The sequence below is a fragment of the Chelon labrosus genome (assembly GCF_963514085.1).
Source record: "Chelon labrosus genome assembly, chromosome: 4".
NCBI classification, from domain to species: Eukaryota; Metazoa; Chordata; class Actinopteri; order Mugiliformes; family Mugilidae; genus Chelon; species Chelon labrosus.
Window position 1 is genome coordinate 8506898 of NC_140340.1, and position 24713 is coordinate 8531610.

Genomic DNA, 24713 nt, shown 5'->3' on the forward strand with positions numbered 1-24713 from the left:
AAGAGGTCCTGGGCATTAAAAGTGTGATTCATACTAATTTAATACAGAAAATGCTTTGTGTTCACTTTCTTCTAATTATCTTGACTAAAAGAAAACAGAAATGTTTTTAAGGGAGCAACTTGTTTATTGTGTTTATCGCGCTTTTATTGCGTTTTAATGACGCTAACACGTTTGCTATTGTTGATAATGAGACCCTGAAATACTGAGCATATAGTATGAGGCAGTTTGAGGATGTTCAACCACAGAAGACGGGAAAAGAAATGAGTTAATAGCTCACAAGCCAGACAGGTATAATATTTTATTATAAAACGTTCAGCAATATTCACTTTAGTCACTCCTGTGCTGCACACAAATGGTTCAGTCGAGACCAGCTGAGGTAAACGTTTCAAGTCTGGTTATAAATTAGCAAAGTTGTCCTGTAGGACAGAGGGCAACAGTGGAAACATGCTACTGAAGATGCCACACTTTAGAGATGCAAGAATATTCTGCAACCTGATAAGTGGCGTTACCAGTTTTAAACTTTGTATAACATGTAATGAAAATGAATCGCAATATTCTGCACATCTTTAGAAAATCAATATGAGAGAACAGAAATGAAAAAATATCTCTGACACTGACATTTAACCACAGAAGGGGTGGTTAGACCTTTTCATAACAGTAAAAAAAAATAAACACAGCATCTCAGTGTGTTAATAAGCTTGGTCCAAGAAACACGTGATTAGTTTAAACTGTTTATGATCAAGGTAAAGGCAGGTTTGAACAGATTGTATTCAAGCACTTAAGATTAATTTGTTATTTGATGGTGGTAAATGTATTTACGAGTAGAAAAACATTTAAATATCATGTTTTTGTCTGCTACTGAATCTGTGCTGTAAATCACATGACCTGTGTTCACCTGACAAAAAAATAATCAGGAAACAAAAGGCTATCATAAAGAAACCTTGATTATTTTTGCTTTCATGATAGCAGCCGATCGTGTAGTACAGTCTGAACTTTATTTGCTTACAGCTAATCAAGTAACTTCAAATTACACCATATATTCTTAAAGAAAGATCTGCTTTTAAGCTATGCTGCCAAGCTTTTTTATTTTATTTTTACTTGTGTCCCTCCCTTCCTTGCTGGTCATTCTGTCACACTTTCACACCTACACGAACACACCCCTGCAGCAGCTGGGAGGAAACCAAATGTTTCTAACATTTTCAAAAAAAAATAGCGTTTTCTTGCAATAGGAAAAAGAGCTAATGACAAATAACTTAAAAAATATATTTGTAATATTTCTTTTCAATAAAATGGTGTAAAATGCTGAATAATTATGATGTGGCTTACATTGCCACTGAATCTCATCATTAGCTTTCTCCTGAGCTCTCCGTACTGGGCTGTGTGGTATTTGAGTCCTGCTCAGAGGCAGTTGTTGAGTTTGCACCTGATGGTTCTGTAGACACAGATTCAGAGTCTTGTGAAGCCTGGTTGGATTTCTCATCTTCTTGTGGATAGAGCTCTGGGTAACGCTGCATACACTCCTGCATCGCGCTGAACTGCTCCAGGCAGTCAGAGCCCTTCACCTCCTCCTCACTGTAGTGGAAACAGGAGAAGGCATCCTTAAATTCAGTCCCACAGGGACCGCTGGCCATCCCACCCAGGCAGGGGCAGTTCCAGTTGATCTCCCCACTGGGAAGAATGAGACCTAGGATGTGAGAGGAGGTTTAAAAAAAGAGCTACAATTGAGCCTGATGACAGAATAAACTCTAGTGGTTTTAGTGCCCCTCACCTTGCTGCTCATATGGGTCACTGGGATCCTCCTCTACAAGCTCAGCACTGCTGGGCGCTGCATGATCCTCTTTGGTGACAAAGATGATTCTGTCTTTACCTGTAGTTTGAAAGAGAAAACAATGCATCAGTGGCAAGTGCAAAACAAGCCCTACAATATTGTGAGAGTGTGTGCATCCCACATGTCAATGAACCTGAAACATATAAATGGATTTATGAGTGAATGGTTAAGCAGATTTCAAGATTGCCTACTTACCTCTGGTTTATATAATTGTTTATCTTGGAACAAGTTCATTTAGCGTCTTTTGGATTTGTTTCGAATGATGGCGTGCTTGGTGAGCCGTTACCAAACTATGAGTTTTAACACATCCATTTAAAAACACTCCAGTGCAAGCAAAGTAATTCATTCTGCAGCACATATCCAATAGTGATTTACACTATTTTTTGATTTTTAATTCTTTAGCATATGTTGTATTGTCTTACATGATTAAAGTGGAACCAGTTATAAGGTTATTTAAGGTAAGGACGACGTCCAGAAGAAGCGCTGTCTGCGTCGTGCTCGCAGCCTTCTGAAGGACTCCTCCCACCCGGCACATGGACTATTTTCCCTCCTGCCCTCAGGCAGGCACTTCAGAAGCCTCCGGACAAGGACCAGCAGACTGAGGAATAGCTTTTTCCCCATTGCTGTGACCTTACTGAACTCAGACCCCCGCTGACCCCTGCTGACCCCTACACAGCAATTCACTCACACCCCTTAACTCCTCATTTCCTCACTGACCAAAGACTTTTACACCATCACCACTGCACTACTGGACTGCTCTGCACATTCACACTTTAAACAATCTGTTTGCACAGTACTATGTATCCCGAATATTGCACTAGTTTAGTAACATTAGGTAGCTACTGCTTATTGTTTATGCACTGTTTAACTACTCACTTCATCTGTATTTTGTATCATCTAATTTATCATCTGACCATCTCCTGTTTGCAGTTTATAGTACTTCATTCAGTCATTGTGTATATCCTGCTCATTCACCTGTACATAGGTTTCGATCTGTAAATATTGTCCATATGCTGTAAAAAACAACCTGTACCATACTGCTTATATACCACACTATTTATGCCACGTGCACTTACTGCCTGTTGCACTTCTGGTTAGATGATAAACTGCATTTCGTTGCTCTGTACCCGTACATGTGTAATGACAATAAAGCTGAATCTAATCTAATTTAGTGTCCTAAACTGGAGGTAAGATCCCCTGTTAATGTCAGAGAAATGCTGGTTTCAATATCCTCTATTACAAAATCTTATTGAATGTGATTTTATCTGCAATATAGCATCAAAATAGAAGCCAAATACACTTTAAAACACTTAGACTTCTATGATAAACACCTTAAAACGAGTCAACAGATGATGTTATAGGCCTGTATACTGCTCTATAGCTCGACACATGTCAAGGTTAAACTCTGTGATGGTTACAGGTGGCGACTAACTCCTGTTCACTCATAACGCACACACAGTTACACACACTTCGACAGCCCTAATTCACATTTTAGCGAGAGCATTGTTAATACACACAAGTACTACCGCCTGTGTTAATGTTTCATTCAAACTGAACTTAACTTCAGAGAGCCTTCTAGAAAAGTTAGCCGGCTAGCATAAACATGGGTTACCTTCCTGTCTGAGCGAGCTCATCTCTTCACGCCGGCACAGATTAGATTCCTTCTTCTTGATTTACTGCAACAGACGCAGGTCACCGGAGATTAAAAACCTCTTACTGACAATGAACACAACACATGAGCATGTCACAACTCTCCGTCCATCACCAGGAGGATGTTTCACAACTATCCTTACTAGAGAGAGGGATGTCTTCTTCTTCTTCGGCTTTTTTTTTTGTTTAACTTCCGGTAACGTTGGCGCTAAAGAGGCGCATTGCTGCCTCCTACAGGCCAAAACATGTCAATACAGTCGTTTTCACAATAAAATACTTGTCATGTTGTTTCTTGTATATTTACTTTCTTATTATATGTTGTTTCCACAGCTTTATATAAAAATGTGTTCTTGTATTACAAATCCTGTAAAATAAAAATTGTTTTATGATATGATTCCAGAGTAAATATACTGCACACAACAATTTTAATGATAATCATAAGCTGTGGAGTCACAGAGCATGTGGGAATGTAACTTAGTCTATTAGTACTTAACTATAAAAGATACACAAGTGTGTAAAATATGGTTGTGTTTTTAAGAGTCCTGCAGCAGCTCAAACATAAGGAACAAATAAATTATTTTCTTTATAAACAACTTCCCCAAATATTGCCTGAGGGATTAAATGACCACAGAAACAAAATCTCTATCCGAGAATAAAACAATGTACAACAAGGGCTAAGAGATGACCAAACACGTTAAGATTGTAGTGGGAATCTACTGTAATATACCCGAAACACCTCAGAACGTTATAGAAACACACCTGTGATAGAGAAGCCACAACTCAAGGAATCAAAAATAAATAACTTTCTTCACAAAAATGTTTTATTGCAATTTTTTCTTTTATACAAGTTTGTTCTGAAATGATTTATTTAATTTTTTTTTTTTTTTTTTTTTACATATTCAAAGAGTTTATCTTACACTCAAGACAAATTCAAAGTTATTCAATGTATGGCCTATGTACAGAAAATCATTATTTGTTTGAAAAAGCGATTAGTGTAAGAGTATGTGTAAAGCAGACAATAAGAAAAACAAAAAACAAAAAAAAAAAAAAAACAAGAGGTCCTAGGATGTGGGTAACAAGAATGAGTGTGACATAAGAGTTAATACTGCAGCTCCCTGGGAATGCCACACATTAAAACAACAAGGACACTGGATGACTGTTCAAACCATTTCATTTGAAGCCGGAACCCAATGTGAGCTCCACGTCCTCTTCTCACAAGACCCTGATCAAATACAAGCTATAATACAGGGTCTCAATGCAGGAACATATACAGTACTTGACTCAGCATCTAACTGTTCAGCTTCTGGTCCACACCTTCAACTGATTGGCAGGTAAACGAAAAAATAAAATAAAATAAAATAACGCTTAAAGGAAAAGAATAAACTAAGATAACGCTAAGCACACAGCAGGCTATTGACCGCATCATCCAAATCAAGTATGCCTGCATACTGAAGCGCTCGCTTGTCAGTCTGAAAAAACAGAAAAGAGACCAAACTCCCGCAGGAAGCCTTTAAAAAAAACAAAACTTGAGGAGCTTTAATCTCAAATCAGGTAGAAAATCTGATGGAGTACAGTTGAAAAGGTGTCACTTTGGAAGATATGATGCGAATGTTAACATCACCTCGCAGCATCCCATTGCAGCTGAGATTCCTGAGGGTTCCTCAAATGTCCTGAAATTGCAGAGCTGATGATGCAGGGTTTTTGCATGGTTGGTAAATAAATGCAAGGTTGGTGATTCGAATAAAAGTTAGTACAAGGTGGCAGGACAATGGCTTTTTTTTTCTAGAAGAGCAGGGCCCCCATGCTGCCGACTTCACTCTGTTCTTTCACAAAGATCTCAAAGTACTGATAGATGATGGTGACAGCCAGCAGGATACCGGTGCCTGAGCCAATAGCTCCGAGGAAGTCCGCCATCACTGACAAACCGCCGATACACAGTCCACCGAAGGCAGCAGCTGTGGGAATGTACCTAAAAACCCAAACAGAGATATTGAGATGACTGAACTCTTGACGATGGCCTTTCAGTTGAACTGCTGTGCGTAGCAAGAATGGTAGATATTCAAAAAACATTTGATGACTGTGAAGTAGAGAGTAAAGGAGTAATTTAACATTTTGGGAAACAGATATGTTTACTTTCTTGCTGAGAGTCAGATGAGATCATCAACAAAACTCTCAGAGCCGTGCATTAAATATAAGGATTCAGTCATTAAACAGTTAGCTTAGCATGAAAATATAAAACAGGGAGCAACAGCTAGTCTGGAGTGAGCAAAAAAATATATGACTTAGGCATCTGGAGCCTAGATACGGAGATATATTACATTTCCATTTGACACAAAGAGCTTGATGAGGATGAATACTTAATCACGCAGCAACGATCTACTTCCTACTCCCATCCTTTGAACCAGTTCAGGTACAAGCTGAACCAATAAACCAACGAGGTAGGGAACTGAGAGAGTAATAGGACTTTTTCATAAATTACTTTTTATCAGTAGGAAACCCATAGGTGGTGATAACGTTATCTATGACTTTGTTGAAGTTTAGTGTCCCAACAAGCTCTTCCAATGCAACAGTGAGTCGGCATGTATGATACCAGGACTCTGAATTCATCCATCATTCATTTTATTATTTACACACCTTTTCCTGCTAAAGCATAGCCCCATGGCTTATTAATGTTTCCTAGGAGGACAGAGTGGGAGACCTCTCTGTATAGTAGTCTGTGCTTTTCTGAATTTATTTTTGTCAGAGACTTAAGTTTGGGTGTTTTCCGCTGCTTTCAGTTTATGAATTTCGTCTCAGAAAACATGTTAGGATGAGTTTGCAGTCTGTAAGTATAAAGGGTTCTTGATTTTACCTGTTCAGTTCATGGACCATTGACGTTTCTCTGTGTCCCCTCATCACCATCTGCTGCTCCTTCAGCTGTTTCGCCACCTGGATGATAGCGAAGAACAGAGCTCGATCACAAAGTCCCTCTGAAATAACCCCGTGACACCGCCTGACAGAAAGCAGTCATGACTTACATCTTTCGCAGAGGAGCCTGAGACTTCAATCCAGGTTTTGGAGAAAAAGGCGCATGAGCCGAGCATGAAGAAGATGTAGATCAGCGCGTGGACCGGGTCATCAAGAACAGAGGTAAATGACTCAGGGGGGGAGAAGTAGTAACAGAGTCCACCGACAGGGTAGGCACGGGCTGGGCCAGCTGTTGTTGCGTCCTACAAACACAAGGAATATAAAGGATACTGTGTTTAAGGAGAAGAAATCTCTAAGGCAACTTCTTTGTGTTTACAGAGAGCCACTTATCAATTTATACCGGTTTTAAAAAAATCTGAATATGCTAGCTGAAGTACTTTGACCACAACCACGAAAACTGTTGCATATAGGTTTCTGACAACCTATAGACTTTATACAGTGTCCAGTACTTAACTGAAGGACAAAAGGTCAAGCATTTAGGACCTTTTTTTTTTTTAACAACTGAAGTCAATGTTAAGGTATACCTATAGTAAAATAGTGATGAATGCTAGCGTAGCTTATTGATGCCCTGTATTAGCAAGTAACACAAAAACTAAAGCAGAATGTTGTGTGAAAAGTTTAGATTAAATGTATACTTACAGACCACGTTCCCAGCAGATTAACCAGGAAATTGCCACTGAAGCGAGTGGAAAGCATCTGGGAGATAACGTACAAGTTGGAGACTAGGGCAGACTGAAGGATGATGGGAATGTTGGAGGTGTAAAACAGCTTGATGGGGTATGTGTTGTACTGGCCGCGGTAGCGAGCCGACTTGATGGGCAGATCCACTCTGAAGCCCTGTGAGAAGAAGTTAATATTTAGGATAAATTCATCCCCTTGACTATTAGCAGTTAAATAGACAGTTTAGTGTGAGGCCGTTTACCTGAAAGTATATCACTACAGCAAAGACAAAGACTGTGGCGAGGAGGTTCATGAGGTTGGGCAGGTTCTGTCTGTAGAAGGCCTCCCTCAGAGCACGCACTTTGTCTGTCCTTGTAGCCAGCAGATGGAAAAGAGCAATGATTGCTCCTTCAAACTCAGTACCTAGAGACAAAGAAAATCCCAAATATTACAAACATTGCTACGGACTGCAATCTTAATTATATCTTAATTACAGATCTGTTAGTGGTCCCTTACCTCTTCCAGTGTTCACAGTGGTGGGGCTGAAGGCTTTCCACACGATTGTCTCACAGATGTTGGTGGCAATGAACAGTGAGATCCCTGAACCGAGACCATAGCCCTTTTGGAGCAACTCATCAAGCAGCAGCACGATCAGTCCTGCAACGAACAGCTACAGAAGAACACAACAGATCCAGTCAGCTGGACGCAGTCATGTGAAATGTTTCTCTTTGCTATGAATACACACGTCTTCAGAGGAACCGTTTGTTAAGAAATATGCTTTTTAAGGCCCTCACTTACAGTTTTTTATCTGAGTAAACTCCATTAGTCTAAATAACAGGGTAAATCAGGTTTGATTATGACTAGTTAGAAAGTTAACTGTTTTAGTAGGGGAATGTTTGTATTTGGGGAACTTTGGGGAAGCAAAGGAGTGAATATTGATCCAAAAAGAGAGAAAGCTTAAATAAAAACACAGAACAGGAAAGTGGTAGTCACAATCCACAATTCTTAATTTGTTCTGTGTCACTAGTGTGTTTTTTTATTGGCCTTCAAAGGGAAGTCAGCATTTTTTGGTTGTGTGCAAACACTAGATGCCACTACATGCTACACACAGGTTCTTTAAATTAAATACTTAGTTCGAGACATTGGAAAAATTCCTCCCTGTTCTCACCTGAATGATGATGAGCAGACAGATTCCTGCGCCCATCTCAGACGGATCTCCATACATGCCCGTCATCACATACACGATAGCCTGGCCGATGGTGATGATCATTCCGAATACTGAAAACATTATCAGAGGTTAGAGACTCGAAGGACTTAATTACAAATTCTGGACACTTCAACCTGATGAGAGTTTACTTACATTTCTGCGCTCCATTGAACAGGGCTCTGTCCTTTGGGGTGTCTCCGACTTCAATGATCTTTGCTCCAGCAAGAAGCTGCATTATCAGCCCGGAGGTGACAATGGGCGAGATACCCAGCTCCATCAGAGTACCTGGAGAGATATTTAAGTTAAGATATATTGTACAAGTAGGACAGCAATGTGTGTGTAATGTTTTATTCAATATAAGCCTGACAAATACCTCTGTTTGAAGCTAGAATTACTCTCATCCAGTAGAAAGGATCTGCAGAGTCTGAAGACATTATGCCGAAGAGGGGAATCTGGAGGAGCAGAATTTTAACACAGCATGTAAGAACGACATCTTTCAGTTGTGCGCGATCTAAATGAACAAGGAAGTTTTGAAAATAACACATTGCTTCCTCTTGATGGTATGACAATCATGTAGTAGACAACATACTGCACAATGCTAAAGTCACTGCAGGTGGTTATGCAGGTAGTTTAGATTAGTTGACTGAATTAGTATTCAGCGTGCAAAAGTAAAAGCACTACAGATTGTTTTATTGCACCTTTTCAACATTTGTTTCTCTTTTCGCAACACATATCATCCTGAATGGACCTCTGTGACTGACAGACAGGAACTCTGTGCTGATGGCCAATGGTCAAAACTCGGAACAGTTTATGCACTAAATTTAATAGACAAAGACAATTATTATACAATTATCATAATCCATAATCTGTCAAATATATAATAATTGAATAGGAATTTATTTTTCTTTTTTTTTTTGTCCGAAGTGCAAATTCTTAGACGGACTTCGCAGATGAAGCTGACTGGAGATAGAGATTATATTTAAATACACACAATAATTAACAGTGGCACTTACTTGGCAACACACTAGAAAGATGAAAAGAGTGATGGCGGTCCATAGCACCTTTTCTCTGAACTGGATCTGTCGGTCAAGGGTATTACAAGAAGTTAAAACAAGAGGCAGCCAAATCAAGGCCAACATGAAGTGTGAAAGTGTACTATTAAAATATGGACGTGTTTAAAAAAATAAATAAAATACACACCTTTCTTTCAGGTTTTTGGATTTCTGGCAGCACTGCACAGAATGGCTTAATCACCTCCAAGAATTTGACTGTAAAACAAGCAAACACGGGTGTTTAAAGGGGGATATAATAGCTGGTCTTGAGTGGGACGTGGCAGTGAATGGGGGGCGGACTCAAGGCACATTTGAATTTACTACAACCACCAAATTCCAACACATTGAATAATTTTATATCACAGCTCTTCCAGATGTTTTTACCAAACACTAACACTGTTTATATCACATGTTTCTAATAGTATTTGGCTGATTATATCAACCTCCGCCTCACGATAAACACCGGTTGTGTTATGCGTCGTCATCACTAGACTGTCAGTGTCTTTGAATGAGTGGCTAACAAGTTAGCTTACAAGAGGTTTCTAGCCACAAACTCTGGCGCCTATAAAATTAAAACACAGCAATTTTAAAAGCCGTTTGTAAAAACACCACCTGGATATTACATTTAATCCTCAAACTACTTCCAATATGACACAGTTTATAACAACAGAGGGGCAACTATCAACCAGCTAGCTAGCAACGTAAGCCGGCCGCCTGCTATCAATGCTAACGGTTAGCTAACGAAGTTGCCCAAAACAGAGAAAACAGCAGTTTCAGCTCTGCTACACGGACTTCAGGTATCAGTTTCATTCAGGTCATTTGCCAAAGTAATACTCACTGCCCATGGTGTCCCGAGTGTCCACTTGTACCCGTCCTTACTGTGGAAATCTGACTCAAACTGACTAGTCAGGGACTTGGAGGAAGAGGAGGAGAAACTTTAGAGACACGTCACCACTAGAGACACGCAGACCAGAGATTTAAAGAGACAGAGACGCATTGCGAATGACAAAACATTAGGTACACTAATGAAAAGGAATACATTCAATCTTGCACAGTCCTGCAACAAAACCCACTTCGTGACTGTTCAGTTTATTTTCAAACGGAATAAGAAGTGTAATAATTCAACTGCGATCACTTTGGAGGATGTAGTTTGTTGCGCCGTTAAACTGTATTGAGTTAAACACAAAACTAATGCTGCAAACACAACCAAAGATTTAGTGCAGGACTGTTATATTAGAATGCATTTATTTTCACTAGTACAACTAATGAACTATATATGACTTCTGGTGAAGGAATAAAATATGCCTCCACTTTGAATGTGAAGATAGAAATGTACAGCATATGCAATTGTTAACCTCTTTGCTTTATCATTTCAAATTGAATTTTATTTTGTGTACTCTGCCATCACCTTATATTAATTATAGATTCTCTTTTTTTAAAACTCTTACAACTGATTTGATTGTAAACTGTTTTCTTGATAAAGTTTGTGTAATAAATAAATAAATAAATAAATAAATAAATAAATAATCAGAGAACAAGACGATTATCATGCGATTGCTGAATGATGGCATTTAAAATATGCCGGCTTTCACAAAGTCACGGCTGCAATACAAAGACTGCTTTTAACTAAAAGAAACTGAAGAATTGAAGAGACTGGTGATACAGCTTCAAGCAAAGAAAAAACAACTGCAAATGCCTTTGTTTTTTGTTTTTGTTTGTTTTATTGTTTTTTTATTTTGAATGACCTTCAGGATCTTTTGCAACCTAAGGGCATTTAAAGTGATTACTTTTAAGTGGCCTTACTCCTGAATTTTATCACCTCCTGTGGGAAATAAACAATATGATGGCCAAACCTTGAGACAGCATTTTTACACAACCTTCAGAGGTCAAAAAAGTTGCGACAAAACCTTTAATGTGATTAATACCGTTAAATAAACAAAGGCTTACCGATATAAAGAAGGCAGGAGGGTCTGCTGGGATAGAAACAGGCTACTAGGTGGTTTCTGTGACTTTAAACATGGGCAGAATTTATGAGTATACACTCAAAATTTCTGTAGATTATCGACCCAGCTAGCAATATCTAAAGCTGTAACTCATTGACCAGTTGCGCCATTGAAATGCTCTACATACCTCAGTGCATGCATGCAACAATTTGACACTCTGTAGAGACACTCGTCCCAATAAATAAGTTTACTTTTGATGCATTCACTTTGTTGTTATTTTCAAGTCAGATTTTTACATATTAGAATAGACGTGTTGCTTAAAAAAATATCTATATAAATATCAACCTGTTTTTTTTCTTAAAGAAACTTTAAACCATTTTAGGAAATTACATATGGTTTTATAAAGTAGAATTTGTGAAAAGCAGATCTTTATTTTACTATGCCACATGTCCTTCCTGGATGAACACCTGTATGTCTCCACCAGAGAGCAGCAGTGACCTGAAAACTACATCCACAACAAGATTGAAACACAGGTAACTGGACATGTAGAGTTTCTTTAAGATACTTAAACCGTCCATCCAAGTAAATCAGTCAGTTTTAAAAGACTGGTGAGGAGTTGGGGTTTAAATAAGAGCATCTGTGGGTGTTGCCCACCTTAAAATTTCATGACTGGGGCCTGTTAATGACCAGATACTTATCTGTAATTGCAGGAATCAGTTTTGATCCTGTTTTCCTTCCCCCAGTGAATGGCACTCTAACCACCAATTATTGGCCTAAGACTCCGGTCTTAAAGTGTAATCGAGGATGAAACTTTTTAGGAACAGACTGTGTTGTAAATTGATGCCAGATTATATCCCAGTCCAATCTTAGATATATAATCGTACGAAACGTCCTCAAGAAAACTTACAAGTCCAGTTGGCCTTGTTTTAGTGTGTTTTGGCTGTGTATCATGGATGACTGAAAACCGTCACAGATACACCAGGAAACAATGTAACTGTGGACGCTTGAGAAGACAGCGAGGCAGTTTCACTATCAATCAAGGAAGTGCCACACAATGTGGAAAATACCAAGTAAGAGGTTTACAAAGATTCTGATTGTTGTCAATAAAAGGGTAACAGAGAGGCCAAATAATGTCATACAGACAAAACAAGCGCAGGAAAAAAAGAGATTGGCTGGATATAATAATTTCAAATATGATTTCAAATATCTCAGTTAATGTCAATGTGTCTAAAAGTTGATTTTTTCTAAAATGTCTACTATTGAGGAAGTTAGGTGTTATACAGTGTGAAGAAAAGAATTCAGCCTTTCAGAGAACTCCCTGACGACACAATGTCCTACTGTTGGGGCACTAGGGAAAAGATAATGACGAGGCTACACTCAAATAGAATAAAGCCGTATCTAAGCGTTTGTCTGTTGGCATGGAGGTTCTTAAACTGTAGGGCACAGGTGTGCTCAAGTCAGTCTCCAGGAGCTCACTTTCTGGAGAATATGCCACAGTGTGGAACCTAATAACCAACTCTTCATGTTTAAAGATCATCAAAACTAGATGAAGTAGACACAGAGCATAAAAGGTCAGGGCAAAAAAATCTGTTGTCAGGAGTCCTTAGTATTGGAGATAATCCAGCTAACCAAATTAATATATATATATATATATATATTTGTGTTGAATATGAGGTCTGTGGTCTGGCGACCTGTCCAGGGTGTACCCCCGCCTCTCGCCCGATGACAGCTGGGATAGGCTCCAGCAGACCCCCGCGACCCTTAACAGGAAAAGGCGGGTACAGAAGATGAATGAATGAATGAGGTCTGTGGTTTGAGTTTTCTTGGTATGCTGTTTTAGGAAGCAAAAGGTTTGTTTTATTTTGAGTTATTTTACAGTAGGAATATATCCAATCTCCCATGAATAATTAAAAGATTGCCAGTATTTAAAGAAACATACAAAATATCATTAAAATTATTTAACCCTAACACGAACTGTGTAAGTAAAGTTGACAGGATCTGATTTTGCAGTTGTATTATTGCAAAATGCTTTATATCACATACTGTATGTAGTGCATACTAAGCTAAAGTCAGATTTAAGATTAATTTTGTTCCCAACTTGAGAGTTGGAGCTACTCTTTAAGGTTACTAGATACCTAAAGGGTTTGCTCACAAACCAAAAAAGTAGTTACTTAAGTCAGTGGTTGAACCCAAAGATATAAATCTGGAAACAAAAAAACTGAACTTGTAATGTGAGCTCAATTGGAGCTTCGTCTATGCCTGAGGCTACATTAGCTGCTGCAAGCATTGCGGCCCCAAATCTCAGATTTAATTGCCCGTGGTATAGCTGCATTATGGGTAATGTAGGAAGGTTTTGACAAGGAAAATGAACATACTGAATGAAAAAAGTTAAAACTGTCCATTGTGAATAAAAACACACAATAGTATATCAGTGAAATGTCAACTCACTGGATTGTTTAAAGTGTTAAGACAAAAAAAAAAAAGATAGTTTTGGCACTTATTCTGAGAAGAAAAACATTAGCATTTGGAATAAAAAGTTCTGGACCACTGATCCAAATTGTTCCACTAACAAATATATTTCCACAGACTTACTTAAAGCTCTAGTTAAAGTGAGCAGTATGCACTCTGTCACTCTGGGGACATGGCTTCTCTTTTCCAATGTGAATACAAACATTGAAGCCCGAACAAAAAGACAAAAGTTTCAACTGTAGCATGAAGGAATGTTGATACTGACACTGTCTGGTTTCGCTGCCATCTATTTTTTTTTCTCTCACATTCACTTCATTCCTTGTTTTATTCCTGGCAGCCCACCCTCCTCTGATGCAACAGAGGAGCAGTTCACTCACTTGTTCAGTGGGCCAGAATCAGGTCTCTAATCACACACAGTCCCTCTCCGATTCCATTAGTGAGATCAATCGCCCGTCATTCACCTATAATTTATGCTGTTTTGTATTTCTTTCTTCAGTCACTGCATCAAGTAGATGATCGCACTAGGTGATTAGTGGCCTGGGGGATCTTGAAGCAGGAAATCAGCTTTTCTTTTCTTTCCCTACACCCCTTGGAGTTGACTGAGGCAGAGGGGGAAGCAGTGGATGCATCCAACATGAGAACCTGAGTGGGAATAATAGGCGGTTTGGACTTCTGCGTTAAGTTGATGCAGAAGCTACGGCAACAGAGCAGACCATAAGCAGACCATAGCAGCATAACTGACGTGCACCTCCCCAGAAATGTAACTATGCGCCGCGGCGATGCAGAGAAAGGTTAACGGAGGAGGTTGGGAGATACAAACATCTGTATGACTCGTGTTCTGCAAAATTTCTGCGAAAGTTTCAGTTGCCATTGTTGAAAGTGAAGCAGGAAGCAGAAACAAAAATTTACCCAAATGGCGAAAAAGACACAAGGCCGACTAAATGGCTCGCACCGGCGCAGGCTGCGTGCGTAAATTACGTAAAAGTCACGCGATCACCATGACATCCAGCAGTGTGAATCACTCTCTACTCATTTGTCTCATCTGGTCCAATCTGGGATAAGAATACCTCACCGGTTTGACAGGAGAAGCTTGTTTAAACCTCATCCACCCTGATCTTTAGCCATCATACTATTTCATTGTCTTATAAATTTTCTGACAGATTTGATGCTCACTGGCGGCTTAGCGAAGACATAACAGGGTCTGGAGCTGGCCCAGTCTTTACTGCTCTGAAATAGCAGGTCGTCTCTGTGGCTGATCTGATCTCCTGGTGACCCACAGACTGCTGACATACAGTATTTTTCTACGTCTGTCATACAGTGAAACTGGGAGAGGTCAGGGGTTTATGTCAGTGGGTTTTAACTGGTGGGTTTAATTGTCTCCATAATCCGCTGCAGTAATCCAGCAGACCGAAGAACACTGTGTCCTCGACCTCAAGCTCCAGGTTACATAAACATCAACTGATCAAAGAGCCCGAACTCCTCCCCGCCGGCCGTTTCTCACAGGGCATAGGAAACAGTCGGCTCTATCGATTTAAATAACAGTACTATAAAATAAGTGCATAAAATGTGGAGAACAATATCGCTGACATGTAGCTGTTTTTAATCTGGTCTGACAAGCAAAACAACAGACTGCAAGTCTGCAGTCACGCCAGCAGCTCTGTGATGCTGCACAGCAGACAAAGTGGTGCTTTGAGCTAAATGCTAACAACAGCAATACCACCATATTCACTATGTGGTCACGACCCGCTTCAAAGGAACAAAATCTGGAGACCACAAATGAATCTTTTTAATAAAGTAAATTTATTTTATTGACTTAAATCAAATGTACTGTCAGTAAATGAGTCATGTCTGTAGTGTGTGTCTGGGTGAGTGAGTGCAAGAATAGAAAAAACAGAGGACGACCCAAAGTTCAACCGAACCAAAGTCTAACTCAGCCAAACCAAAGTAGAGAGAGAGAGACTGCTCAGACACCTACATATATATTCACAATCACATCAATCCAGTCAGCTGTCAATACTAATAAACCACCCCCCAAAATACCAACAAATGAGGGAGTAGTTCTTTAGGCTTAGAGGCCGTCACCATGTTCACTTGCGTTGTTCATGTATTAGCATGCTAACATGATTAGCACTTAAAGGCCGAGGGGAAAACGCCAATAGTTTTGCAGGTTATGTCCCTATTATTATTCATCCAGTGTCATTCATTCATTTTCTGTAGCCGCTCGTCCTCTGCAGGGTCACGGGGGAGGCTGGAGCCTATCCCAGTTGTCATTGGGGCGAGAGGCAGGGTGCACCCTGGACAGGTCGCCAGTCCATCGCAGGGCTAGCACCAAGAGACACACTAGGGGTGAAATAGCAAACAGCTATTTTCACTTTTGGAAGTCTGTGACAAGAAACAACAAACTGACGCCCAACATGTCACTGTAAGATGGGTGTAAGGGTGTAACCCACAAAAGTTACATTTTTGTTTTTTGTTTTTTACAAACATCCAACCCTGGCTAGCCACATTGTTGGAGAGTCTCAGCTGAAGTGCTGTGAAGTGATTGTTGGTGTGAAAATGAACTGGTGACTGGTTGATCGTTCAACATGTCACTGGAGCCCTGAGATATTTCAGCCTGAAGCACACTATTGGCAAGATTAAACAAGTCTTACTTTCAGTGTACTGTACTGTAATTCAGCTTTGTTGACAGAGAGATTGGAAGGAGTCTTAGGGGGGGATAAGAAAAACCTGACGTGGGATGTCTAAGCTGGCCATAAAGCTTTGTAAATAACAGCAACTTCAAATCTCAGAGCAGCAGAATAGAGAGGGGTTTGCTATGTTTTTTGGCTTTTGTCGTCCTGCTAATCTCACATTAAGAGCAGTTCACTCCCAGAGTGTGTACAGTGTTACTTAATCTTAACGTAAAATAACAAACCTGTCATTTTACCTGAAACTCCCCAACCCTACAGTTTTTATGTTTCTATATAAAAAAACACTATACGAATATGAATATACAACCTTTGTCTAGGTTATGTTCAATGCTCAGGTCTCCTCCTCACAATGGGTTTGTGGTTTGGCAACTCACAAAGTCAATTCCTTGCAGCTTACATCATCATGCTGGTTGGTCTTTTACACCTTAAGGATACAGATACAGCATGGTGCATCTTTACCAGATGTTGTCTTGTTGTCGGTGAGGTGGGATACAGTAAAATCCTGACGTGGGATGTCTAAGTTGGTCATAAAGCTTTGTAAATAAAACCACCTTTAAATCCCAGAGCAGCAGAACGGGGAGGGTTTTGCTGTTTTTGCTTTTGTCGTCCTGCTAATCTCGCTTTAACAGCTGCGCTCAGCACAGTCTCTGTGTAACTGACTTACATAACCTGTTTAAAGGTTCACCGACATCTTTGCTCTTAATGTCAACACTGTTGACCGTGAGCAGCCAGGTGGACCCTGCAGAAATATGCAGTGCCGTGTTTTAACCTTAACATCAACTGAAAAGTGTTTTAAAAGACACTTGTTTGATGGTGATGCATGGGAATAGAGAATACAATGCAACAGCTACAGTGATTTTATCTTAACAAACTAAACAAACTGTTAAATGACACTAAAAACAATACAGGACACAATGAAGAAGAGCTACTTTGTCTTAAAAAATTCTCTGAGGAGAAATGAACAAGCCAGTATGGCCATGAAACTATCGTCAGTGATCTCAATGACAGTAATAAACAGGTATATGGTGACATCACTGTGCCCATGAATGAAAGTGTGCTACAAAGTCTACTGAGCCTTTCATTGAAACTTACCGCCCACACCTCCTCCACTCACATACAGACCCTTATTATCATCCACCTATGGGCGCTACAGTTATTTTAGGGAAGGAGTCACGACAAGTGGAAAATGTATGTAAAGGGGATTAATGTAGTCATGTTCTAACCAGAGGAGGATCAAAACACTCCTACATACCAGAGAGTAAGGAGTGACTGGACTGACATCAGGCTCAGGCCAGATTATTCCAGACTATGAACTGTACACTCATTGCTTTCCGGACCCGTCTTCTCCTGTGTCTGGGTTATTTTAAGCACTCATACTCACACACTTCAGTGCAGTTGCCCCTGGCAAACTGAATGTCCCTGTGCTATAATGTGGCTATGACCCCGCCACCTTTTTTTCACAGACGGAGAAAGGATTTCTCTTTTGTAAAGGATGAAGGCTACGAGCCAAGTGCGGAGTTTGAAACTCTACAGGACATAGATGCCGTAACGTACACATGTAGTCTACACCGGTGCAAGTCGGTGTCTTTTTTGCCAGTCGGGTTCATTTTTGTTTCTACTTCCTGTTTCACAATGGCGACTGAAACTTTCGCCGAAAGACGAGTCATACAAATGTTTGTATCTCCAAACCTCCTCAGTTAACCTTTCCTCGATGTGTTCCATCTTTATTGTACGCCGCGGTGCGTAGTTACATTTCTGGGGAGGTGCACGTCAGCTACGGTACAAGGCGTAGGCTCTGCGTAGGAGTCAACTTAATGCAGAAGTATAAGCCGCCTATCATACTACAATTGCTGCTGGAGTCTTGACCTTTCTACAATATCTTTTCCTCCTCAATGCACCTTGGTAGAAGGTGAAGTTGCACCAGAAATACAATTCAGAAATCTGCTCAGAAATCTCACCGCTGATGGCTTTGCTTGTGAGTCTGACAAGTGCAATTACATCTTATAGATCAGACACAAAGGATGTCACAACTGTTAGAATCACACATATTGCCCTTCTTTTCTCTAAACACATTACCTTCTCACAACCTCTCTACCCATGTGTTGGACTGACTCATATATGATTTATAAAACTGTTTATATATCATTAGAGGTTAAAGATAGATGACAAATTAAAAGAAAAACCTCCATTTAGATTAATGAGACCTTGACCCCTACAGTAATGGAGTCTGCTGGCTCTTTGGTGCTAAAGGGGCTGTATTTCTGGAGTCGTTTGGATCCAGTGGTGCCCTTAGAAGAAAATGTCACTCCGAATAATATTCATTAGCTAGGGCCTTACAACACCTCCCTCTAAATGTCATGATCAACACACCAGATGAGGACTTTCTGTTGAAAGTCCTCATCTGATATGTACGGACAGACAGCAGGCTCTTATATTACTCAGCTCTTGGTACCCTGGCATAACCCCTGGTGATCTATGTTAACTGAAACTGAAGAAAACAGCCTGTGACGCCACAGAGGAGTTACACAATCCCAGTCCAGATATACCGTTACCGTACTGTTTTTTCTTCCAATACGTCAACAGACCCATGACTCCCATGAACCTTGACCTCAACATTCAGAGGATGCAGAGGACACTTTGAGTCTGTCATAACTGCTATCTATCTATCTATCTGAAGCCGTGCCATAGCATTACTACTACTACTGTAGGATTGTGACACAACTGCTCTAATTGGAATATGAATCAACTGATGGAAAGGAGGACAACGCGTTCAGGTTTGTCATAAAAGATCGATGACCTGTAATTTGTAATTTCTCAGGGGCCGTGTGTTATCTGATCGATCCTTAGAACATGGATCGAGGAGGGTTGCATAACGGGCCCTGACTTCATAAACTTTGGACTTGATACTTGTGGTGCCTGGTACTCTCACCTGGAACATCCAAAAAGCATTTAAAACTTTTAGAGTTTTTGAGAAGATGTTTCGCCACTCATCCGAATAGCTTCTGCAGCTCTCGGGGACTGGTGAGAAGTTTGAGGTTTAAATAGGAAACTCTGTGGGTAATCAGAAACTTGCTTCTTTGTGTAAACAACCAGAAACTAATACCTCTAGCTAATTTCCTGGTGCAGCTAGTTTCTATTAGCTGCACCAGTTTCTGGTTCTTTACACAAACAAGTAAGTTTTTGATGGGTTACCCACAGAGTTTCCTATTTAAACCTTCCCACCAGTCCCCTAGAACTGAAGAAGCTATTCGGCTGAGTGGCGAAACGTCTTCTCAAAAACTCTACAAGTTTTAAACGCTTTTTGGATGTTCCAGGTGGGAGTACTAGGCACCACAACTATCAACTATCAAAGCCCAGTTGCCTTTCCAGAACGCTTTTTGGACATACCAGATTTTCTTCTGCATGTATTTTAAGATACTTCAATTTATACTAAATACTTTATACAACAACACTTTGCAGATCTGTCCCTTTTCCAGTTATTTCAACAGCTATTTGTTTGGCTTCACAATTCATGTAAATTATCTACTTTCCCCATTTCCTTAAAGCTTTTTTTGTTGAATACCGGCATAACTTTGTCATTTATAATATCTACAACATAGATCTCTGCTGCATCAACCAGACTACCTATTTGCTTCAATACTGTCTGAAGCAGTCAAGCAGTGTTGCTACAGTATGGTGGGGTAGTAGTGGAAATATCTAAAGAAATCTTGGTCTACTAGATCACATTTTAGCTTTTGAAGTTTCGTACATTCTCCTTTTTCATGGCACAGGACACAGCAACACCTTCCTCAGTTTATTGTTTAAGCTGGATGGATGATTGTTTTTGCATTCAGGTCAGAAGAATTTTTATGCTGCATCAGAGTCTGCTTTTATACTTCTGTATGGGTTATTTTTAGCTCACATACACATGTTGCTGCAGGGAGAGAGAGAGTGTGCATGAGTTGTTCTGCGGACTCACGTTTCGTTTTAGTGCCTTGCTTGTGTCTGTGACAGAGAGTCTTGTAAAGAGCGTTGGTGGCTGCAAAGAGAATCTATCAGATAAGAATTTTCCTAACCCTTGGACTGTGAAATCTGTAAAACCGTATCGGTCAAATTAGACACCACGATGCATCACGGGCCTCTGTGCGGCAAACACACACAAACACCTGCATGTTTGCTTTGTGAGTAGTCAAAACTACTGCGTACATGCATTATCATAGAGTATGATTAGTCACACGAGCTCTTACGCAACGACTGCCGCTTTATCGTGTCCTTTTCTGGTCAGCCAGGTTTTATTTGCTCTCAAGACATTGCAGAACTACTGCTTTGATCCAGTAACCTTCAATCTGATCCCATTTAATGTTAGCCTGTGTTGCTAATCCATGTTTCCTGTGAGGTTTTGAAAATGAAAACAAAAGTATGTCTTAATATAATCCTTACCAGTTCGTGTTTATTCAGGCTGTGTGACTATATTTTGTACGAACAATGACACCCCTGCATCCTGTAGGACCAAAATGCTAAAAATATTGGTCCTGTTGCCATAGCAATGCTTCACTGGTTCAGTCACCAAGGCAACAGTCAATGTTCCACACCAGCACATCCAAATACACACTCAACACGGACGAGACGAGGAAAAAGAAATCAGCACATCAAACAAAGTAAGAGACTGAAATCTGCGTTAATTCTGAAGTTTTGTATATTTTTCAGCTTCATCAAGAGCACGCAAACAAGTTAGCCTCTGTTCCACTCTGGAGCAAAGCATATCCATCTAAATCTGTTTTGCAGCAGGCAGCAGATGAGCAGGGAATGTGTGGCTATTTTTAGATCTGGAAAGAGGAAATTATAATCCCTCTCATCTAGCTCCTATGATCTGCGTTCACCTTCCTTTGAGGGTATTCACTCTACCGAACCCACATAACCTGTCAGCCAAGACAAATGAAGTGTTACACTGCTGAAAACAATGTGTTGCAGTTATGTAAGCCAGTTAATCAAGTTATGCCCTCCCTTCCCATACGAACCCAAAAAGAAAACCCCCCAAACAAAGACAAACCAAATCAAAAGCAGAAGTGTTTGCATTTCTGTATTTCTGTGGGATGTGCATGAATAGCCTTGTGTCTAAATGACGCACATAAAAGGTGCGTCCATTGAGTGAGACATTTTGCAACAGACTTTAGCGATGATTCCTCCTGATAGCAGATCGTCTGCATTAGTGAGCATCACTGGGGCTTTCTGTTTGTACGTGGACAAGTTCAAAGTCTTGTTTCACGTGCACTTAAAGAAAAAAAAAAAAGACTTGAAAACCTCCTAACGGGCCAACCAATCCCTCTGCACAAAAGTAAAGAATAATCCTTATAATCCTGAGCAGTGTAAACAACCTTCGTGTTTTTATTTGGTTAATCAACCCTTTGGACTTCATGCAGTTGTCCTGGGTTGAAAGCAGGTGTTTGTTACTTTAGCAGTTGACACAAATCACTCTAGCCTTTGTGTGAAGCAGGTGTGCCAGCTCGCTGAAAAAGTCATGCGGAATTCTGGGCATACTTTCCACACAGCTAGTGTTTCCGACTTTCCTTGGACTTACTCACTTCAGCTCAGTGTTTTCCGGTGCCGGAAAGCTGATTAGGCTGACTACAAAGCTTCCAGTTCAGGCCGACAACAGCTTTCACTATGGAGTTCAGGTTCAGTGTGTATACAATATGTTAAACAAATACTGGTCATCTGAGGTGGGAGCTAACACATTCTTTATGCTTCCTGCTTGTCACTTAAGAACTACAATGGATGTTTTTGATGTTTGAATATAATCTGAGCTCTCTCCGGGTTTTGTGCAGATCAGTCACCGATGTCACCGTTGAACAGCAACTGAGCCAAAAACCTCAACTAAACTGCTTAATAATGAACTCTGTAACTACGATGACGCATGCAAAGTCCTGTTTGCAACCTTCGCATTTATGCTGTCTCAAGCAAACTTGTGAAACCAAAGGAAAAAAACGCAAAGTCTGGCCTCTGGGCATGTTCCTGCGGATGTCTAAATTACGTGGAACAGCAGCAAATCTTGATGTTTTGGCTCTTAATCGCATTAAATCATTAACACTTTATCACATTGTTCAGAATCAGTAAGTTTGCGCGTACAGGGAATTGGCGTGGCACGGTGGTGCATAAGAAGGAAAGTCATTTCAAAGCAATAACTGCAGTAGTATAAAGTGATCGTAAATTTTAACATCGTTTGGAACTAACTAGCTTTAAAGTAGGATATGTAAAGCAGTATGTGGCAGACACAACACTTAACATCACACCCATCTACACCACACACAGCATCATCACATACATCAACCGAAACCGCACAGACGGGTTCAGCATTTCCCTGAATTTGTTTTAGCAGCTAAACTAATCTGCAATAAAATCTCTACCTTCAGAGACTCGCTGTAAGTGGATTCGGTTCCTCTAGCTGGTCTGAAAACAAACCAACAAAACTTTCTGCTCTTTCACAACTTGATGGTGACCTCTCTTCAGCCATGTGATGTCTGAGAACAGACGAATAGGAAGATGATTCAGGTGAAATGGGTTAATCCTAATTAAAATCTTCAGGAGTGGTAAATTTGATCTGAAATACAAATGCATGACCCTTGCTTTGTAGTTTTGTGAAATTTACAGACTGTTTTTGCAGTAGTAATACTTTAGCATTAGGCTACTTTATTACAGACACAATCAAGTGCTGGAGGATTTTTTCTGTGGGGGTGTGGGGGTTAGCACTGTCGCCTCACAGCAAAGAGGCTCTGGGTTTGAATCTGGTGGCCAGCTTTAAACACCCTGTGGCTGCAAGGGGTTTCTTTTGGGTGCTCCAGCTTCTCTCCACAGTCCAAAGACATGCATGTCTATATCGGCCATTAGGGGATAAACTCATTTTCTGTAACCGTTTGTCCTGTAAAGGATCGCGGCGGGGTTGAGAGGCGCGATACACCCTGGACAGGACGCCAGTCCATCGCAGGGCGGGAAACAGCCATTCATACTCACATGCACACCTACAGTCAATTTAGAGTCACCAATTAACCTAATGAGTGGGAGGAAGCCGGAGTACCCGGAGAGAAGGGATTAAATTACTTCCCTTTTTTTTTTTTTTTTTTTTAAACCTGATTAATATGCAGTGAAAGTCGAGTTGACGTCGACTAGTCGATGACGTCACACACAAAAGTAATTCTTCGAAACAAGGAAATCTATATTCTTGACCTGAATACATATTGTTGTGTCTCACATAAAAGAAGCTACGGAGGCTTTTCTACAAGGTAGTTGAGGCTTGAATACCGGCTACTGTCAGTATTAGACCATGCCAACACCCTGAGTCTGACAATAATATGCGAGTCTCGCTCGATAAAAAAAAAAATATATATATATACTCTCTACAACCACAGCAATAATGTCAACTAACAGAAAACAACAGAACTGAACATGAACATAAGCTCATCAATACTGTGCTCCGCAGATAAGCCTAACGGCACCATTAATGGCATTTAATAGTAGCCTACTTAGCGTCTTGTAAGATAGGATCGTGTAGATAAAAAAGCGGTATATCTCCGAAGCCTTTTCCGTGTACAGCAGCTAAAGGTCTAATTACATCAGACGATGTAATTCATTAATGTGTAAGCCTTCTCTTTGTTACCGCAGGTGAAGTTAATTGACAGATGTTGCACGTTGAGAGGATTTGGACCGTTCCTCTGCTAGCGTCAGCGGAGGCCTTTTTAAATGAGTGTGAATTGCGATAGTACATTTCTTGTCTTTCAAGACTGACTTACATAGAATGGGCTTCATCATCTGTGAAGTATTTCCACACACTTGATGAACCGCTGCAAAGACCCACTGGGCTCCTCACCAGTCTTCTCCGAGGCGTCCATGTTGTTATTGTCATGTGACCCCCGACTAGTCGACTTCTTTTTTAAAGCGTCTCGGCACAGCAGTAAAGTCGACTAGTCGGTACAATGTCTATCGGCCATAGGATAGGCTCCAGCCGCCTATGGGATAAGCGGTTAAAGATAATGGATAGATGGATGGAGATTTTATTGCTTACAGAAACCCAAAATATTTAAGGTACCGACTCCGTCCTTGCTGGCTGATTGGGTCTTGCTTTCCTGTTGCAATAAACTTAACTTTAAACTAATTTAACTTAGTTTGGTCAGCAGTTCAAAGTGCTGAAAGACCAGGTGACGGTAAATTTAAAAATGTATTCACATGCACATCTGTTATAGAACCACTTCCTTTTTATTCCAGATGGATTCACAC

The 24713-nt window shown here is 40.3% G+C and overlaps 2 protein-coding genes across 3 annotated transcripts; both read right to left on the bottom strand.

Annotated features, from left to right (window-relative positions):
- On the bottom strand, positions 1-3702 carry chchd4b (coiled-coil-helix-coiled-coil-helix domain containing 4b). The gene is made up of 3 exons (XM_084543898.1): positions 3441-3702; positions 1769-1867; positions 1-1684 (listed from the first exon to the last, which is right to left on the bottom strand). The coding sequence occupies exons 1-3, from the start codon at positions 3460-3462 to the stop codon at positions 1347-1349; spliced, it is 459 nt and encodes a 152-aa protein (XP_084400024.1). The 5' UTR covers positions 3463-3702; the 3' UTR covers positions 1-1346.
- Positions 3703-3932: 230 nt separating this feature from the next.
- LOC311487461 (protein transport protein Sec61 subunit alpha-like) lies at positions 3933-24307 on the bottom strand. 2 transcript variants are annotated; one of them, XM_084543742.1, is made up of 13 exons: positions 24230-24307; positions 10203-10277; positions 9513-9580; positions 9326-9391; positions 8686-8764; positions 8466-8597; positions 8274-8383; positions 7622-7775; positions 7368-7528; positions 7085-7282; positions 6496-6687; positions 6330-6406; positions 3933-5447 (listed from the first exon to the last, which is right to left on the bottom strand). In XM_084543742.1, the coding sequence occupies exons 2-13, from the start codon at positions 10207-10209 to the stop codon at positions 5261-5263; spliced, it is 1431 nt and encodes a 476-aa protein (XP_084399868.1). In that variant the 5' UTR covers positions 10210-10277; positions 24230-24307; the 3' UTR covers positions 3933-5260. The 2 variants fall into 2 exon arrangements, with proteins under 2 accessions (XP_084399868.1, XP_084399869.1); XM_084543743.1 differs by lacking the exon at positions 24230-24307 and having other exon boundaries at positions 10203-10728.
- Between the last annotated feature and the right edge of the window lie 406 nt (positions 24308-24713).